Source organism: Amaranthus tricolor, chromosome 9, assembly GCF_026212465.1.
Source record: "Amaranthus tricolor cultivar Red isolate AtriRed21 chromosome 9, ASM2621246v1, whole genome shotgun sequence".
NCBI lineage: Eukaryota > Viridiplantae > Streptophyta > Magnoliopsida > Caryophyllales > Amaranthaceae > Amaranthus > Amaranthus tricolor.
In genome coordinates this window covers 22,993,828-23,013,787 of record NC_080055.1, presented here as the reverse complement: position 1 = coordinate 23,013,787, position 19,960 = coordinate 22,993,828, and the positions used below count along the sequence as shown (strand labels likewise).

Genomic DNA, 19,960 nt, shown 5'->3' with positions numbered 1-19,960 from the left:
ATTAAAATGAACAAAATCAAAAAAGATAAATTAAAATAATAAAACTCTCACCCTATCATATCATACCACATAAGGTGATTTTTAATCTCACAAATAACTGTTGTTTACAGACTTTCTCAATTTCCACACTAGCATTATTCGGTCGTCTACTCGTCTATAGTTGTAATTTTATATTCTGTCAAATGTCTTATTATGGAATATTTCAATCTATGCTTTGTAATTATCATTTTTGAAGTTTTAGGTTTTGTTTTGTTTTTCCCTTTTCTATTCTTTGTGTTCTCTTTTGGTCTGATGTAATGTAAATATGTAATGTACATAATAGTGATTAATCAACCGGCAATTTTTGAATTTTTTGTAAGTTGGAATTAATTTAGGCCTTCTCTGGGATAGCTTATAATTTTTCAAATTTTTTTCCCTTTTTTTCAATAATTAGTTTAGTCTTAAATTTTTATTTTTTATTTTTTTTAGATCAGATAAGTCTTATCTTTCTTTGTTTTGAACTTTGTTGTAGGAGAATTTGAATATGTCCATGTTAATATTTGCAACATTTTCGGTCTTCCTAGAAAACTTAGGTGATTTGATTCATGGTGAAATTATGTATCAAACAAAATTATTAAAAACTATCTATGTAATATGATTTTTTCTTAACCATATCTAATCGTAAACACACAGATAACTACCTTATGTCATCATAATCGTGGATTCAAATTAACTCTAAATTATCTTAATCATCTCCAACTTAATTTTTTAATGACCCGTTTGGTAATAATAGATAGGAATAGAAATGATTTATAATGAAAATTTCATGATATGTATCATGTCATTCCCATAGTAATAAAAATTTGATAAACAAAGTTTTTTATCGATACTTTTCTATTACCACGTAATACCACATAGTCTACATTTTCAAATGGTAATGTACTGCAATGATACTTATTAAAATAAATGAAAATGTTGAAAGAGAATAAACATGACCATTAAACTTGTCGAGAGATATTAATGTATATTTGGGTCTAAGACATTTTTTCCTTTCGTAAATAATAAATAAAAAATTGGCAAAAGATCATATAAACTGGAATGACATGAGACATAACCTTGACTCACGCCATTTTTAATTATCAGTTTCAAATCTCACTTAATTCACAAATTGATGCAAGAGCCTATCAAGCTATAAATATTGACAAACATGGCAAAATTTCATGCACCGGAAACCAATTGGCGCATGTAATACATGTATATATATAGAATTGTACAAAAAAATAACATAACCGATGCCAAATAGTAAATCTACAAAGAATTACTCTGAACCAACGCTTCATTCCCGATCACAGCAGCAGTGAGTTGTATCCTGCGCTACATTTGAGAATCAGCTATTATGAACCCCCAATTCCATCATTTCAACAATTGGACAGCGGGAATTTGTGCTCGGGCCATTTAGGGTAAGCACGTTTGAACAAGCTCATGCACACAGTGTCGTGCTGCTGAAGGACTCCATTAAAGAGACATTTCATTGCCCCTGCAATATAAGAGGAACCAAGTTAGTGGCCTCCTACTATGACAATGTTAACAAAAAATGGCGGAATAGACAGTTTCAGCAAGCTGTTAATAGAAGGGTTTGTCCATCAGGCCCAACCCAGTCAGCCATCAAAACAAGAGGGACAGTGTCAAGCCGGCCCATTCATATGATAAATGGGATGATAGACACGAAAAAGTACGCCCAGCATGTTAACTCCTATTAATTTATTAAAAATATATAGACAATTGGAGGGAATGGATAATCACTCATGTATTATTTCTTTTTCTTTTTCTTTAAAAATATAAAGACAATTGGAGGGTATGGATAATCACTTATGGTTTATTTCTTTTTCTTTTTCTTCTTTGAAAATACTCGATTGAAGCTTGTTTTAGTTATTTACCTGCTAAAAAAACAGGAAGATTGTGCCAATGGAAATAAAGCCTATTAAAAGCACGTAGTCGCGTTTTGCAGCCCACAGAAAATGTTTTTTAGGCAAACCGAACTCATTTTCCATTTAAACATGTCCATTAAACTCTAAGATCATCTCTCAGTGGTTGCGCACTATTTTAGTATATCCATTATGAAAGCTAAGTTCAGTAGGTTAGGGTTCATCACTACAGAAATCTACTATACTAATTAAGAAAGGAGACTCAGAGTGATCACTTAAATGTTCCTAGTAAATGGTGAAGAAAAAAATATGAGTAAAACAAATAAGAACAAGAACATCAATTTATACAAAAAAAAAAAAAAAAAAGAAACGTAAACACTAGTTCCAGATGAGAACAGATAAGGGGGAACATACCATGTGTACCAACAGGCTCCTTTATGCGGCCACGACGTCCGCATTTAGACCACACTTCTACAGGCTGCAGCATACAAAAACTTGAATGGCTCAACCAACCAAGCAACCAAGTAGATATAAAAAATAATGAGATTTTAGAGCACTTAGAGCCCCCTGTCCCACGAGCATCTCCACCAATCATAAAAAGGAGTACAAATTGGAAAAAGAACAGTTCACGGTTAAACAAACAAGCTACCCATACCTTGAACCATCTTACATCTTCCGGGCTATGGAACATATATCTAACAGTTGCTTTAACTTTTGAAACTCGTTGGGGATAACTGCATGAAAAAAGATTCAAACAAGTGGAAATAAAGTGAAAACAATGTCAGATAGAACAGCTCAAATTAATTGTTGTCGTAATTCTAAAAAAAGCGAACACATTTACAAAAGGAAATAGATAATATATGTGCATACCTAAAACAAGTATTCAAAGTCAAAAGGGTACAATACCAAGTACTACAAGGTCACATCATCCATTAGCCATAGAAAGTGCATCCTTTTACAAAGATATAAATCAACATTTACAGAACAGGGACATCATTAGAGGGCAGTTTCCTGAAGCTCAGAAGGTTCTAATAAAGATTTTGAATGCAACAACTAGCTCCAAAACACCAGATTCAGAATTTAAAAGCTTAAATGTACCCTCGTAAGCAGACTTTTTGATTCACCAAAGTAAAAATGAATATAGAGTCCATTTTATTAAAATCATAAGTGTTTCGAAGTTAGAGTAACATAAACTGCATATATATGATAAAGTGTTTCGAAGTTAGAGTAACATAAAACTGCTCCACAATTAAACTACTTTACCACAATTGAACTACTCTATGAAAATGCTACAATTCTTTGATAGGGAGGAGAAGCACGGAAGAATTGATAAAATACTTGCATTAATACTTTCAATAAAAAGGGGAGATTAACATCCAAATTACATAAATAAAAAAAATTGGATATTAAATGTCAGAGAACAATTTTATTACTTCAATATCATTAATGATCTGTTTATTTAACGGTACTAAATAGTGAAAATGATAATGCAAACTTGGTGTAATCTTAATAGCAAAATATCTTGACAAGTTTGATAATCATGATTTTCTACTTCAATCCACTTATTTTCTCAAAAAAAAATAATTCCAAAACATTATCATTAGAAGAGGTGATATTAGGTAGTAATAGAAAATTGTGAACAAAAATTCTTTTCTATAATCAAAATTTCATCACCATGTAAACGACACTGTACTTTTTATGAAAATTTACACCACGGATCATCCCATTAACAATTTATCACCATTTAGAACCAACAACCAAACGGGTCGTATATGGTTATAGGGTAAGAGGGTCGCATATGTACGCAACCTAACCTTACCCTTGTAACAACAAAGAAACTGAGAGATTGTTTCCAATTGACCATTTCTTGTAAACTGTATACTAGTGATATCTGAAAGTAAAGTGAAGAAATATACCCGGTTAAAATAATTTTCTTCAGAATTATCCTATCTGGATCAACGCTTATCAAACTACCAACAGCAGCCAAAGCAGGTGCGTCTATGTCAACAGCTTTTTTCATCGCAACCACATAAAGTGGTGGAAAGGATATCGGCGCATATATCGAAGCAACAGAAAAACGTCCTGCATGGAGGAACCTCTCCATCTTGTGCTTGTCTGTATCAGTGTTATCACTTGAATATATTGGCCTTCATATAGCAAGCAAATACCCTCAATATCATGACAAGTTCACAATTGAACAATAAAAAATTATGCAACTATTTTCTAATTATACTTGCCTCGCAACAAACTGACGAAAGCCAACATGAAATATAAGTTCCTCTTTTCCTTTGATTGGTTCATGGTAACTGTCATGCTTTTTAATCCTGTTCATGACGAAATTAAATGACTATATATTAGCCTCAAATCAGCAATATTATCATAGAAAACAAAGAATTCATGAGAACTAAATACCTAAAGTGAAGGACGGACATCTTTGACTCATGTTGCAAGAGTCCACATGTTATTATGGGTAATTTTTTGGCGTGCAAACATAAATTTGAAGCAACATCATGTGGCACTTCTTTGATATAAAGCCTTGCATATTTTCCAGCTGATACAGAGTCATCCTTACTCTCGTCCCGTTCCAAGGCTTTTGCGAGCACATGTTTTCTAGTTCTTGCAAAATTATCGAAGGCAAATATTCTAGCATAATCTGGTGGCAAAGATTCCTACTCGGAGAGAGAGGTAGAAAGGTTATTCAAGCCTCCAACGAGGACACTATGAGTACTACCCATTTTAAGAGTTACAGAAGTCTCACCTTAGGATCCCAAGAAGAAGTTCGAAAGGACTTCAGGCCTCTGTACTTGGCAAAACGCTTTCTAGCTGGCACATCTAACGGAGTATCAACTTCATCTGGATATTCTGAAAATTTGAATTCTTTTATTAATACAAGTAATCCATAAGGCACTATATATATAATGGAATTCATCTAGCCAAATACAACCTATATTAAAGCATCAGCCACTCTAAAAGGCATATTATTTCTTAAGTAAAAAAATCTAAAAACAGCTATACATCAATTATATTCGAGATATATAACCTTCTAACCATGTCATAAATCACAAAACTCAAGGCCAACATAATTAAAATCAAATGTTTTATAGAGAAACAATACATTCCAGTGAATCTACACAGAAAAGTTAGTGGGTATAAAGCAGAATGTTTATTACAACATGTTTGAAACAATAAAAGTAGTTTGGGCTAATGTAATTATTAGTATTTTCTCTTAAGGTTTTACTTGCACCATTTTTCTTTTAAGACATTTTTCTATTAATTACACTCATCCCTTTTTAAGGGAAAAAACACTTATTAATTATGTTATTTTATTTATAAGCCCCACCATTTGCTCCTAATGTCTTTATAAACAAAAGCAATATTAAAACATTATATCCTTTTCCCTAATACAAAACAAAACTAATGACGTTTTTCACTTATAAACTTTAATTTCTTTCTTAAATCCTCATCATTTTAATGTCATCATAAACAAAGGAGATAATGGAACAAGTCATCCTTTTTGCCACTATCTTAATGTGTGTAAAATTGTACTTGGCCAGGTACAAGTAAAAGAAATGGTAAGGTATCAAATGGGACCAAATAATCATTGTTAGCGACAATTTCCAGCACTCATTTGTTTTGGTTGAAGTAGTCAAACCCGTATTATTGAAATTGAGGCATTGGCATTGTTGTGAAATTAATAAAAATGTCACATCTTAAAAATATTTAAGAAAAGTAATTTTGAACTCTTAAGTGGGGGAAAAGATTGGTATTATATCAACATGCCCACCCAATTCGTTCACAACTATATAAGCATGATTTTAAATTCTAAAAAGTTTATTTATATAAACCAAAAGATAATATATACTTTGGGCCTAAATAGAGAAAATATTTGTAGCTATAATTAAAATTACCCTCATCTTCTGCATGAGCATCTTTTAATCTTCTAATCTCATCTTCTATTTGATCCCTAGTCATTTCTCCATCCTATAAAGAAAATGAGTATGGTTTTCAGAAAACCAATAAGACAAGAATAAGTATATAAAAACAAGTGAAAAGGCGGAAACAATTATAAGCAGAAAATATTAATTAACAAATAAAAAACAACTTCCCACAATAAAATAGATTGCATAAAAATGCCACAACCCCTGTTGAGCTGGCCAGCCAAAAGCTAGGCATGAAACACAACATTTTGGAACTTATAATAATCCTTGTGGCAGTGTTTTCCATTTTTAAAATTCAAACAAATGAATTTCTTCCTTATAGAGAGAGGGGTGTTCTCTATTCTAGTCAGGACAAAGCAAGTTAACCAATGGGGTGTTTGGTTTTGGCGGAGAACATTTCCATGGAATCAATTTCTTGACAATGATGAGCAAGTGTTGGGAAACATGAGTAGCGAAAACCAAAGCATACAATACGGGAATAGAAAAATTAGTTTTGATCTTATATTTTACTTATCGCCTATTTTATTAAACTTTTAAAATTCTCTCTAATTATAACCACATAAATCCTCATAAATGTGACATGGGTTATGGACATCACAGCCTTCATTTAGGCAAAAAAAACATGGGAATTTTGGATCTAACAGCTGAAATAGATACTTGGAAGCCCAAGTCCAACAAGAGAACACAAGTCACAAGTGATATGCAACATCACACGTTGGCAAATTCAAGGAACAAAGTACTTTGTACAGACAAAGCATTTAAACAGCTAGACATGCAAAAATGTACACAAGCCACCCAAGTCTACATAAAGACTACTCGACTATCGATGCCGGCTATACTCACCACCATCACTGAATCAGCCTCTGTTTCTCCATCAGATTGTCCTAAATCCACAGAACCTTCATCTTCATTGAAATCAAAATCCTTAGAAACCTCATTAGAAGCAACCCCATTTTCAACCTCATCCAAGACCATGCCATCATTTGACTCATCACTGCTTCCAACATCATCCTCACATTCATCCAAAATCCAAGCAGCCTGAAGAATCAAAATGTGTTAAAAGCAAAAAAGATTATTACCAAATCTAAAAAAAAAAACATTCTAGGGAATATGATAGAGAAAAGAAAAACAAAACTACAAAAAATTTAGACAAACCTGATATTCAGAAGTACCATGTGGAAGTTTCCTCCTCTTCAATTTCTTTTGCTTCAAATTTTCCTCTGCCTCTGCCATTTCTGCCTCCGTTGGCCACGTCTAATAGAAGATACAAAATCATGAAGCCGAAATGCCAAAACAAACTCAAAACTAGAATGAACAATTGTATCTCTAGGTACAAACAGTTGATGCAGCAACCGAAGGGCAAATAGCATGCTAAACTGCCACAGTACACATAAATATAGATCTCACATAAATTATGCATGTGTATCTTGCATTGTTAACTAATAGAGCCAAGAAAAGTGTCAACAAATTAAAAAATTCCTAGTATCTATATCTCAACATGGAAAGAATGGATCTTTCGAGCTCATGAACACTCACATCAACAATAAATAACCAATATGAAAATTGAATAAACCACATCTATCAGGCTTCAACGAACCTATGTCTTCAACTTTGAAAGGGGCAATCATAATCCAATCAATTAGGCTATTAACGCCAATGAGTCACACAAAAAAAAATATATATATATTCTAACATCAGACAAATTACAAGAAAACAACTAAATTCTTCAAGATTGCCAGTTTTTAAAACCAAAATTTTCAGACTTTAGTTTTAATAAAACGAGAGAAACCTATTCAACAGGTTACACATTGTACACAAACGGGGGAGAGAGCAAAGAGACGATCAAGAGTGTAATCACCAACCTGTTCTCCCGCAAGAGGATCAGGAACATTTTCAACATGCAATGGCTCTTGCTTTGACATATCAGGCAATAAAGAGCTGATCACCTACAATGATTGAAGAGAGTTCGTAGTGAGCATATCGAAAAACTAAAAAGGTCTAAACATCAACGCGTGTAAACAAGATTAGCAAGCTTCACTGAAAAGGTGAAGGAAAAAAGATAATTAGTTAATAGAGATTCTCAAATCACCGTTTAACTTTTGGTTGTAACAAGGCTAACAGGTTTCGCATTCTCCGTTATAGTGAATGAGACATGATAGCATTTTTGAACTGCACTTCCTTGGCAGAAAAATTAAACAACGCGAAATGAAATGACATTATGACCAAATTTCTTAGAAGATGAAACAAAGAGTTTGTAAAACCTCTTCTAAGTTCTAGTTCAGCTCTACTTTCGTGATATAATGTTGAAGAAACAAGGTTCAAACATTTAGAAGATGCTACACACAATAGGAAATTGCATCAGTGCGCATTTAATAAATATTTTGAAATCAACCCTCATACAGAACCGACACAACACCAAAACTACTTGGACCCAATGATGCTGCTAAAATGGCTTGCACAAGATAGAGTAAGGGGGTTGGGTGTCCGCAACCTTCTCGTTTTATTGCAAACACAATATACAAACTTACTTAAATAAAATGAACATGATTTACTAAACTATTTATTAATGATTTTAATATAAGAGTAATATGACTTTCCTACGCAAGAGCAAATGTATCCATATAGAATTAGAAAATTACAAAGCATAACCACCTGCAGATCCGGCACATCATCAGCATCCATTGTGTCCTTCCCTTTCCTAGGATTTAAAATATATGGGTCACTCAAAATATCAATTTTGCTCAGTTGATAATCACCTGCTCCAGAGACATGAACCTAGTTGAACAGAAAATCATAACAAGTATTTCATGCTTCAAATAAGAAACCAAATTCTTAAAAAATGAGTCATTTGGCACAAAAGTTTTAAAATTACCAGCTGGTTCACTGAGAGATTACGAGAGCGAATATAACCAGTAACAGAGAGAGTGCACTTTCCAGAAACGGGATCGTGATCAAGCATCTCAAGCTGCAGATAGTTAAAGGAGACGGAACACAGAAAATGAGCATTCATTTAACAACAGAACAAAGCAACACGATCTGGTAGCTTTTGAACAAGTGCATTATAATCAAAATATCATTTGACATTTCTTTTGCTCATTTGGAAAAATGCCCTACTTTACGATTCTAGATCACTTTAAATAAATCAAAGGATAGATAGATGACTTGAAACATTTATTTGTCATCAAGAAACATGTTTAATCGTAAAACAGAACATCAAATGATTACTAAATTACAAAAATGCAGCAACTAACATACAAAAAAGAGAAATCTGAAAATAAAACCTTTTGAGAAGTAATGTAAGCTCGTTGGCTCCTCCAATGAGGAGTTTTAAACCTTTGCTCTTTCAAAAGGTACAAGAACTGCATCAACAAAAAATGATAACTGAGTGAGGTGATACTACTGGAATGGGAAAAGAAAATTCAGTACATGTAAATTCAAATCTTGATCTCACAGCAAATTCCAAGTCGAAAGTAAAAATACACATCAGCTTGCGGAATGTACCTTGTGGATATCATCCTTTGTTTCAGCAGGATAAAATTTACAATTCTCGGGGAATTCAGAAGCAAGACCAGAAATACAATATTTCTTGGATTCGTTTCTCCCTTTCAAGTCATTAGGCAGGTCCTGGATCCAAAATAATAATAATAATAATAATTTTGAAATATTGCAAACAAACAAATTCTGAATCAGTGTCTATAGACCATATAAAAAACTCTCCTTACACGGATCAAGACCACGCTGCTTGGTAAGCCTATGGCTTTGAACACGGAAAGGCATTGTGCTCCAAAGGAATCGATATAATCCGATGACTCATGTTCACAACTTGCTGATGCAACAAATGCAATCAAATCTGCAACCTATTGCACACAATTTCACATGAATAAGAAATCGCTTGCGATTTTTAAGATTCTGATGCATTACAAAACTTATAAGAGAGAGTACCTTGGCCATATCCATGCATGAGGATAGATCACCATGAGGAGCCTTCATCACCTATAATTTAAAAATCATATAGTATAAGGAAAACTTTTACAACCAAAGGAAAGACGCAACAAATAATAAAAGCGAAACGCCACTTTTTAAGCTCATTGCAGCAATAATTTGGAAATTTTGATATGAACAATCTTTACTTTTTTAAAAATCCGCCTATGGTGAGCACCTTGGATATATGATGGATAGAGTGCCTCTATAGGGTTAGGCTAGGCGAATCCTTAAGGCAAACACCTCAGAGCGCCTTTTAGTCTTGGCCTCGGTTGAAGCCCATTTAATGAGGCCATCCACCAATAATGTTTTCCTTTTTTATTGATATTCTTTTTTTCTTTCTCTTCTTCAATGATGTTTCTAGGTTTTTTGCGTGAGAGGTTAAGTTTATTTCATTTCTAGTTATTGGGCGTCTAGGCTCGGGGAACCTTAAGCACCTCAGGGTGCTTCGTGTCTTTCAAAAGTAAGGAATAGACTTTCACATTACAATTTAAGAAGATAGACTCATAGACAATCACATTACAGGCATGTCCATGACACACATTGAGAAATTTCCGTTATCAAGATTCACAATGTGAGCCATTAAGGAAGCAATAGCTACTACATTAATGGATAATATATCAAAGTTAAATAAACAAATAGATAAATAGAAAAATAACTCATAACCTGTTCGACATCAGGCACAAACATAAAACATAAGATTAACCATGCTAAGATAAACATCAAATCCTTGTTTTACTCCAACAGATCAACAAAAACAAACAGTAAGCAAACACTCCAATCATCAATCTGGGAAACAAAAGCATACCGTGGCTCTCATCTTGTATTCCGAAGACACAACAGTAGGAAACTCCTCATTACTACATTTTGATGGTAACAATTTCAACAAGTCTCTTTCGATAGAATCCAAGTCAACATGAGCAGACAATCCAAATAACACCTAAAACCAGTAAAATAATCAATAAGCTACTACGATAAATCATTTTAACTTGCACCAACACAACAACAATACCAAAGCCTTAATACCAAATACTAACAATATGGGCAAAGCCACGACTAGATATATGAAGGGCTGAAAATTTTCATATCAACATCACAAAAAGTTTTAGATGAGGGGATTTGAACAGTTGACAGTGAGATCACAAACTAAAGCGTATAGTTTTGTTAACATAATGACAGTGAGATCACAAAATTTTCATTTCCACTTTTTTTTGGGGTAGTTGTTGGCCTTCACCCACTAGAAACTCCACCACTAACGGGTCAACTATCTACTTGCATATTCAATCTATACAATATACTAATGAAAAAACAATTATGTCACAATGTCAACTTTACAATAAAAACATTTTCGCTCTTTTCATGTTTTAATCAAGCAAATATTTTTTAGCATATCATGTAATATGTTTATTATCAGATTTGTTTAATTGATTAGTAAAGATTTTAAAACTATACCTTATTTACTAATCAATCACAAAGGTTCATAATTAGCAACAAGGTACTCACAATAACACGAGGTGGACTTGTTGATCCACTTAATGCTCGTTTTTCATTCAGGGCGGCTGTCCTTTTCTGATCCCGTATCTATATAGACCAAAAAAAAATCAAATTTCAGCAATTTAGCAAGTAGGCAATGCAAATAAACATCTATTATCACCAAAAAGTTCATTGTTTTTAATAATACAGAACAATTACCATATTATTACGCTGAATTCGAGCAGAACGGGCTCCTTTGCTTAAATTTCGGTCTGATTTTGCATTCTGATGCTTTTCTAATTCATCAAAAATTTAAACCAACAATAAAATTCAATAGAAAATTCTAACAGCAAGATAAAATTGAAAAATCGATAAATAATAATCAACAAAAAGCGACACAAAAAGAGGAAAATCGAGAATAAAGCAAACCTTTTAACGGTGTTTTATGAATGTTTCGAGATGATTTAGAAGCAAAACGGGTCTTATGGGGTTTGTTAACTTGAGCTCGAGAACCTCCCATAGCTGCTGCTTACAAACTACAAACGACAGATGATGATCAGAAATAATAGATGATCAGGATTTTCTTTATTCAAAGAACCACATTGGAAAAATATAACTCATTCAGGTCAGACAGAATTTTTTAGGGACAAAGAAATTCCACATGCACAGGCATCATAAATTGGATGAGCAAACAAATAATACCCTGGTTAATGAACCAGGCATTAAGTATTGAAATTGAAATTTCATTTAACTCAAAAAAGCTACATGATGGAACCAAAGTTTAAATAACATATTGTCTCAACTCTCATTTGTCTAAACAATAAATGAAGAATAAAAGAATAACTTCAACAATATAAATGATGAATAAAAGAATAAGCTGTCTCAACCTCATATGTCTCATATGTTTGGAATGAAGAATAAAAGAACAGAGCAGGCAGGAAATGAAGATGCATCGATTATCAATAACAAAAATTTAACAAAATCATGAAGATGCAGGCAGGAAATGAAGATGCAGGAAAAGAACAATTTCAACCTAATACTAACAAAAATTAATCCATGTTTTGACTCATCTAGACAAGGAATAAAGATGCATCAATAACCAAAAAAAAAAAAAAAAAAGTACCGTGAGCAGTAGGAAGTAGGAGGTGCAACAGTACAGCTATGGATGGTGGTGAGAACAATTTGTGAGAGAAGTCGGAGTTTAGCCTTTAGGTATTACAGCCGGTGGTAATTGAGAGGAAATGAGAGAGAAGCCGGAGAACAAAGAAGGAAGTTGCGGCTGCGAGATAAATTAAATGAAAGACAAAGAATGAAGAGTTGGACACTTAGGGCTTGGAGGAGTTTAACCTTTAAGTATTCACAAATTCTTAAATGAGATGGTCTCATGGTGAGATCATCTCTATTGGGTTGGCCCAATGTACATTTATCGTCTTAAAGTAATCACTTATAACCTTAAAGTGACCCTAATAATATTAAACTGATTACGTTTTTCAGTCTTAAAGTAATAATTATAACCTTAAATTGATCACTTACAATGATCAATTAAGAAATGGGCAAATTATATGGGTATGTCTCATGATGAGATGGTCTCATCCATGAGGAGCTGACTAGTATTATTGTATTAGAATTAAAATATTTATTCTAAAAAGCATATCTTAAGGATCCACAAATCTAGGTCTGGATATTTTATGTGATTTGGACTCAAATCCATCAAATTTAAATGGATTCAGATCCGACTGGGTCCAAAAAATTAGGGTCTCGACCCATCAAAACAGAATTGAATCGACGGATTTCGATCGGGTCCATGATCCATTGTATAAGTTCATCTTTAGGTATGACGGACTTATACAAAACGAGTTATTAACACAAATTTAATTTGGAATATGTTAAAGAGTAAACAATCGCAGATGTATAATCACAATGTGTGTTTAACAATATATTTTTTAAAAATAAATTAAAACTATAAAATACCATCTAAGCGTAAACATCAGCATTTTTATGTTAAAATAAAGCCAAAAATTAATAATTGAGTTTAAGTTTACTATTAACCACATTCGAACAAATAACAATTGTGTTGAGGTTGTTTAACATTGTAGAATCGTAAAACTCCAAAGAGGTAATATAAACCTATGTTTTAATACCAGTAGAACTTCTAAAGAAGTAATATTTCCATCAACTTGTCATGAAACTTTTCAACATGCACGCCATAGTTTCAAATTATTTGTTGCCTAAAATTGATAATTTTGTGCAATAACTGAGTGCAATGAATTTAATGTTGCCAATGAAAGCTATCTAGTTAATGAATTTAATATTATCCATGAAATTACCTACGGCGGTGAATTAGATTATTTCCAATGAAAAGTATCTAGCGCAAAGAAATAAATTCTTGAAAATTATCTACTGCATTATCGTTCACTCCCTCAAAAAGCAACGAATTGCAACAAATTATCTATTGACCATTTTTTTAAAATGTGCATATAGACAACAAATGTTGTGTTGCATAGACATACTAAGGGCATAAAAAATTTCAATTTCTTAGCTAAGCTACACAATAGCCGCATAATCCTTTGTTCCGCTAACTCGTGACATTTCAGTTTTCAATCAGAGCTTTTTGATCAATTATTGCAAAATGAGTGAGATTATGTAATATATTGAATATTATAGCACACATGATATATCACTTGAAGGATTGAATTTCATGCTAAAATACAAGGTATGTTAGACGTTGGCACAAATTAACATACATGTGGATGAATTTGAGTTTAGACAACACAATAAGTAAATCTACATTTTAAAAAATACGCAAGACGAGCATTTGGCTATAGATCTTTTAAAAATGAAAATAAATATTCCTAATGAAAAATAAGGAATTAGCAAAAAATATACCTATTAGAGTATACCATTCATCAAAAATCATATGGCTCCCAATCGTATCACATTCATATATTTGCTTTTGAAGTAGCGTGTGACAATCTTGCGTACTACATAGGGATGGCAACGGGTCGAACCTGGACTAAGTTCGTATTCGTTTCATAAGGACCCAAGTCTAAATTTTAAGGATCCAGGTCCGTACCCACGGATCTTACGGATCCAGATACAAGTCCAAGACATGATCAAGCTTATTTTGGCATGTATTTTGTTTCGTATTGAGATAATATTAAACAAAACAGGTCCAATTATTTAGGTAATCAAAAAGACAATTGCATGTGTCAGAAAAAATTAATTTCATTGTTTAATTATATATATGGACGGTAAATTATCTCAATTGATTAGAGCATTTCTCCAGATTTTATGATTTAGAAGTTAAATTTTCATCGAATTTTATTTTATTCTATAGGTCAATCAAGTAAAATAACAAATAAAAGGTCTTTATTTTATTTTAACAGTATTTATGATATAGTAATTTTTTTCCAATAAGTTAGTTTTGATGAAGAATATGGTGGAAAGGGCAGAAGAAACAAGAATGCAAGCAAAATTCAAGAATATTGAACGTGTCGTTCCCAAAATGTAAAATTGGTTATTATTCGTGCTGTTTATCGTGAAAAATCAAAAAACTCCAAACTGTAAACCCTAAAAATCAAAAACCCAAAACTGTAAACCCTAAAAATCAAAATCCCCAAAATGTAACCTTAAAAATCAAAAATCCCCAAAATGTAATCCCTCCCTAAAAATCAATAACAATGTATGCACATACAACTTCAAGGTTTCTTGCCATCAGAATTTTGTATGGATCCAGCAAGAATAGAATCCCTAATGTTTAACCCTAACAAATAATACAATAACCAAGAAAAAAAATGACAAAAGAACAGTACAAACCGGCAGTGTTTAGGAGAGCAGCGAGAGTGCAGAAGGGATAATCGAGCAGCGAGCGCCGAGAGGAGCTGGTGTGGTTCAAGTAGTTGAGATTGAGACAGACACAGAAAGTAGAAACAGAGTAATAGGGTTTTAGGTTTGTGATTGTGAGAATATGCGGTGGTTTTAGGGTTTAAGATGAGTACAATACTTATTAGGGACTATAGCGAGTATATAGGAAATTAGGGTTAAAACTTAGGAATTAGTAGATTTCTATCTATCTAAATCTAAAAAAATAAAACGGATCCTCAATTTCTCATGAGGCATGAATAGAAAAATTGAAACAAATAAGCAATTTTTAAAAAAAATAATAAAAAATAAGTTTTGGGTAAACTTAATTTTATAAATAAGCTTCACCATGACCGAGCCTAAGGTCAGGTATGTTCGCAGTTATTGTTAGAAAATAAAAAAATTAGTCAAAAAAAAGTCAAAATTATTTGTTCCTAGTTAATAACTGCGAACAAAAAGAAGATAATGTCTTAACGTTAGAAGGGACAAGAAAATTAAATAATGTTTTGTTCGCAGTTACTAACTAGATAGAGACCCAATTTTAGTTGCCAGTTGGCAACTATGTGGGGACAAATGGTATGAGTCACTAGTCACTACGCATGACTAAAATGTGCTTTGTAGCCATTTGGTTGCCACAGTTGGCGACTCAGTTTTTCTCGGTAACTTTAGTTGCGATTTCAATACTTATTTGTAGTGGGGTTTGTTTGTTAAATGACTTGTCATGAGCGTTTTGATTGATTATTGACTTTTGATTTGTTGGCTGGTCAAATAGTAAAAAAATATCAAAAAGAATGTTTGATTAGTGGCTCTCAAACTAAAACAAAAAAAACTTTCTATGCTTATCTCTTTTTAATTAATTTTTGATTTTTTGACTCAATTTTCTCAAATAAACAGCTAATAGTTATCAATATCTCCAAAATGCTATCCAAGTTGGAAAATGAGTTCTAATATACAAGTTTTATGTATGCAGGATGACTTGAAGTATGTGGTAATAAAGTTATAGAAGTTGGTTCGATTTCGGTTGCAGCCTTGCAACCATGGTTAAATATGGGAGTGCAATTTTTAGAATCATTTGTAATGGAACGGAGGGAGTAATAATTTTGACAAGCACCTATCAACTAGTCAAGGATTAATATTTCAAGTTATCAATAAATATAGTTTCTTTACGGCTTGTTTGGTTAACGGTACTTATTGGTGGTAATAAAAATGATTTGTAGTGTAAATTTTAAAAATTCGTAATATGTATCATGTATTTTTCATGATAATAAAAGTTTGATTATAAAAGAGTTTTCTGTCCATAATTTTTCATTACCAATTATACGTACATGTTCAAATGGTAATGGAATTTGTGAAAAAACGAGATTGTAGTATAAGCATGGCCATCAAATTTGTGAGAAGATATTTCTGCCAAAATTGCACTAACTAGCCATTACTATCCTCATCATTTAGTTCCGATTATCAAATGGGTTGTTCATGATTTACCACGAGTATTAACAATAATAATCCTTTTTAGTAGAGTGGTTGTTGTCAAGAAACATAGACAACATATAATAAATATCATGCACAAATTTAATGTGATTCACTAATAATGTATTAGCTACTTATTAATATGTGTCGAAAGAGATGAATACAGAACACAAATTAATAGGTTAAAGAGTTTATATAGACGCCAAAAATCCCTTACATTTAGACATTCGTGCCAAGGGAATAAATGCAAATATAACTCATATTATCAAATATCAATAATTATTGTACGTTTTGTCCAAATAATGAGTACTGCAAATAAAATATTGGAATTTATGGGTTGAAAATTGATAGGAATGATGTTTTTTTACCAGCTTTTTGTTCAATAATTCAAAATAGTTATCAAATAGCTTATGAGTAAGCTGAGAATTGCAAATAGCAAACCTTATTTCAGCCATAGTCAATACTTCTTATCCTTTAACCTTACGTAGGAAAACCTCTTCATTGAGTAGTTTCTAATCTAAAAGCTTTTCAAGATTATTGTAGAGATCCCGGAGATCATACAACTTGGATAACAGTCGGTCTCCTGAGAGATCGTTTCTATGAGATGTCTTGTAAGCCCAGTTCATAAAAGAGACCGTCTCTCATAAGAATTTGTGCTTGGACAATAATTTGATAAAGAAAGATATTTTTAGTCATAAATGTGAGTAAGTCAAATATGTAATATAATAATAATAATAATAATAATAATAATAATAATTATTATTATTATTATTATTATTATTATTATTATTATTATTATTATTATAATGAAAATAATAATAATTACATTATCATTGAATTTTGAGGAAAAATTGATAGAAATGTCAAACGTATGCAATTTTAAAAGGTGATGATGTTAGCAGTATTTTGTTTTAATAATAATTATTACGTATAGTTTGGATAATACTCATGCAATGCGTGACTTTAATTAATTTTTTTAAAATAGTTTTTCGTAAAATAGATATATTGAATTTTGTACAATAAAAGGTTAATGATGACATCATCATATCAGATTAGATGGAAGTTTTTTTATTAAGTGACAACAATACATTTTGTGAGATTCATGATATAAGTGTATTTTATTTATAAATTAATAATTTATTATTTATTATATAATTATTAATAAATAGATAGATAGATGAAGCAATCTACCTTACAATTTTTTATGTGAGACCATGATAACTCGGTCTATATAATGAGAGAATTCAAGAAAAAGTAAGCTATGAAATAAGTGCTATATTTTGTATTCAATTTCTACTATTTTTACTAATTTTGTTTGATTTTCTAATGAACCAAAGTATAAAAAATTATAAATTAAACTTTACCCTTGCTACACCATTTAGTTTGTTTGATGTGGAAATAATTGGAATTATAAGTTAACTAATAAAATGCCATATTTTTCCACAAAGTTTTGCATTTATTATTATATTATATATTCATTCAAGGGAAGATTATTTTATAGAAGCTTAAAAGGCTAAAAAACAACGGTTCTTGTTTTCGTTTTCATTACTTTTCAAATAAATAAATATATTATAATTAAATATGAGCAATTTAAAACTAGTAGATCAAATTATAGCTAGGGGTGTTTGACAAACGATCATACTAATTGATTTTACTGATTTGACTTGTTGATTTTGAATCTAGTGCTGGGAGCAATTTATCAAAAATCAACTTATTCATTCACATAATAATAAGTTGTTTCAACAAATTAATTAACCAAACATTAACCATAGATAGTTTGACTACTCAATCTTCTATTTATATCAAAATAAACCAAAATAATCCATTAAACTATTTTGTCAAACAATCCATGTATTTTCTTGTACTCATCATCATCATCATCATCCTACCCAGTATATCCAGCTCATAGAAAAAAAAACTAAGGCCAGGGTCTGGGGAGGGAAAGACGGCGGCAACTCATATCCATAAAGGAGAGCGCGGCCAAAGGAGTCCCCGGCTCGAGAAAGATAAAGAGACGTGACTACACTTAAAAGATAACTTAAAGGCCTATAAAATAAAGTAGAACAACTACAAAGGAAAACAAAGAGCTAATAGAAAGGAAACAATATAAGCAGGAGGTTAAGAATACTAAAAGGTAAACTAAGAGGACATCAATAATCCAAGACATGGATATGGCGTCTCCAACTGCTCCTATCCCTAGTCAGGTCCGTAGAGAGGTTTAACTCATGCAAGTCAATTCTTATTTGCTCACCCCAAGTTCTCCTGGGTCTTCCTCGACTCCTCTTACCCTCTACTATAATGCTTTCTACCCTCCTCACCGGTGATTCGAAAGTCTTTCTCTACACATGACCAAACCACCTCAATCTATTTTCGCGCATTTTTTAGATATAGGGGCTACCCCTAGTTTGTCCCTAAACTCTTGGTTCCTAATCCGATCTATCAATTTGTGCCTACACATCCACCTTAACATACGCATTTCTGTAACTTCCATCTTATGTTTGAAAATCTTCTTTACAAGCCAACATTCGGTCCCATATAGCAGAGCAAGTCTGATTGCCACCCGGTAAAATTTTTCTTTTAACTTGCTTGGGAATATCCTATCACATAGCACTGCGGTGGCTGTTCGCCACTTGAGCCAACCCGCTTGTATACGATGATTTACATCCCCGTCAATCTTCCCACCCCTTTGAATGATCGATCCCAAATACTTGTACTTGGTTCTAGTCTTAACAACTGTTTCATTTATGGACACCTCTAGTTCACCTACCGGTGATGTCCCACTAAAGTCACAATGCAAATAATCGATACTAAAGTCACAATGCAAATAATCGATCTTCGTACGGCTAATGCGCAATCCTTTACCTTCTAAAGCTTCCCTCCACTCATCCAATTTGTTACTAATCTCCTCTCTAGTTTCTACTACCAACTCTATGTCGCCCGTGAATATCATGCATCACGGTACCGTCTCCCAAATAGATTTAGAAATCTCTTCCATTATGACAGTAAAAATAAAAGAGCTTAGAGTCGATCCCTGATGTAATCCTACTTTAACCGGAAAAGGTTCTGTTATCCCCACCGGTGTTTGAATGTTAATCGAAACTCTGTCAAACATATCCCGTATGGCCTCAATGTAGACTGAAGAAATAGCTCTAGCCTTGATACTATCCCAGATGACGCGTCGTGGTATGCTATCATACGCTTTCTCCAAGTAAATGAACACCATGTGCAGATCTTTCTTTTGCTCCCTATATTTATCCATCAGTCTCCTCAAAACATGAATTGCCTCAATGGTTGACCTTCCTGGCATAAACCCGAATTGGTTCTCTCTAATCATCG

At 32.6% G+C, this 19,960-nt stretch overlaps 2 protein-coding genes across 2 annotated transcripts; both read right to left on the bottom strand.

Moving 5' to 3' along the window:
* Positions 1-1,068: 1,068 nt before the first annotated feature.
* On the bottom strand, positions 1,069-15,299 carry LOC130823916 (uncharacterized). The gene is made up of 22 exons (XM_057688744.1): positions 15,113-15,299; positions 11,726-11,832; positions 11,516-11,592; positions 11,327-11,404; positions 10,632-10,763; positions 9,785-9,835; positions 9,565-9,699; positions 9,344-9,466; positions 9,124-9,201; positions 8,715-8,807; positions 8,495-8,617; positions 7,705-7,788; positions 6,998-7,096; positions 6,686-6,880; positions 5,813-5,885; positions 4,663-4,766; positions 4,317-4,573; positions 4,142-4,228; positions 3,821-4,051; positions 2,560-2,638; positions 2,319-2,382; positions 1,069-1,516 (listed from the first exon to the last, which is right to left on the bottom strand). Exons 2-22 carry the CDS (start codon positions 11,814-11,816, stop codon positions 1,398-1,400), a joined length of 2,373 nt encoding a protein of 790 aa, XP_057544727.1. The 5' UTR covers positions 11,817-11,832; positions 15,113-15,299; the 3' UTR covers positions 1,069-1,397.
* Positions 14,995-19,883, bottom strand: LOC130823399 (uncharacterized). Its single transcript, XM_057688020.1, has 5 exons — positions 19,582-19,883; positions 19,287-19,431; positions 18,469-18,509; positions 15,113-15,177; positions 14,995-15,059 (listed from the first exon to the last, which is right to left on the bottom strand). Exons 1-5 carry the CDS (start codon positions 19,881-19,883, stop codon positions 14,995-14,997), a joined length of 618 nt encoding a protein of 205 aa, XP_057544003.1.
* Between the last annotated feature and the right edge of the window lie 77 nt (positions 19,884-19,960).

Coding starts and splice junctions, on each gene's coding strand:
- LOC130823916 (XM_057688744.1), bottom strand. CDS start 11,816: ATGGGAGGTTCTCGAGCTCAAGTTAACAAACCCCATAAGACCCGTTTT. Junction 11,593..11,725: donor TCATAAAACACCGTTAAAAG/GTTTGCTTTATT, acceptor TTGATGAATTAG/AAAAGCATCAGAATGCAAAA. Junction 9,467..9,564: donor GCAGCGTGGTCTTGATCCGT/GTAAGGAGAGTT, acceptor TTTTGGATCCAG/GACCTGCCTAATGACTTGAA.
- LOC130823399 (XM_057688020.1), bottom strand. CDS start 19,883: ATGGATAAATATAGGGAGCAAAAGAAAGATCTGCACATGGTGTTCATT. Junction 19,432..19,581: donor TCTATTTGGGAGACGGTACC/GTGATGCATGAT, acceptor TTGTGACTTTAG/TATCGATTATTTGCATTGTG. Junction 18,510..19,286: donor GTGGGAAGATTGACGGGGAT/GTAAATCATCGT, acceptor TATACTGGGTAG/GATGATGATGATGATGATGA.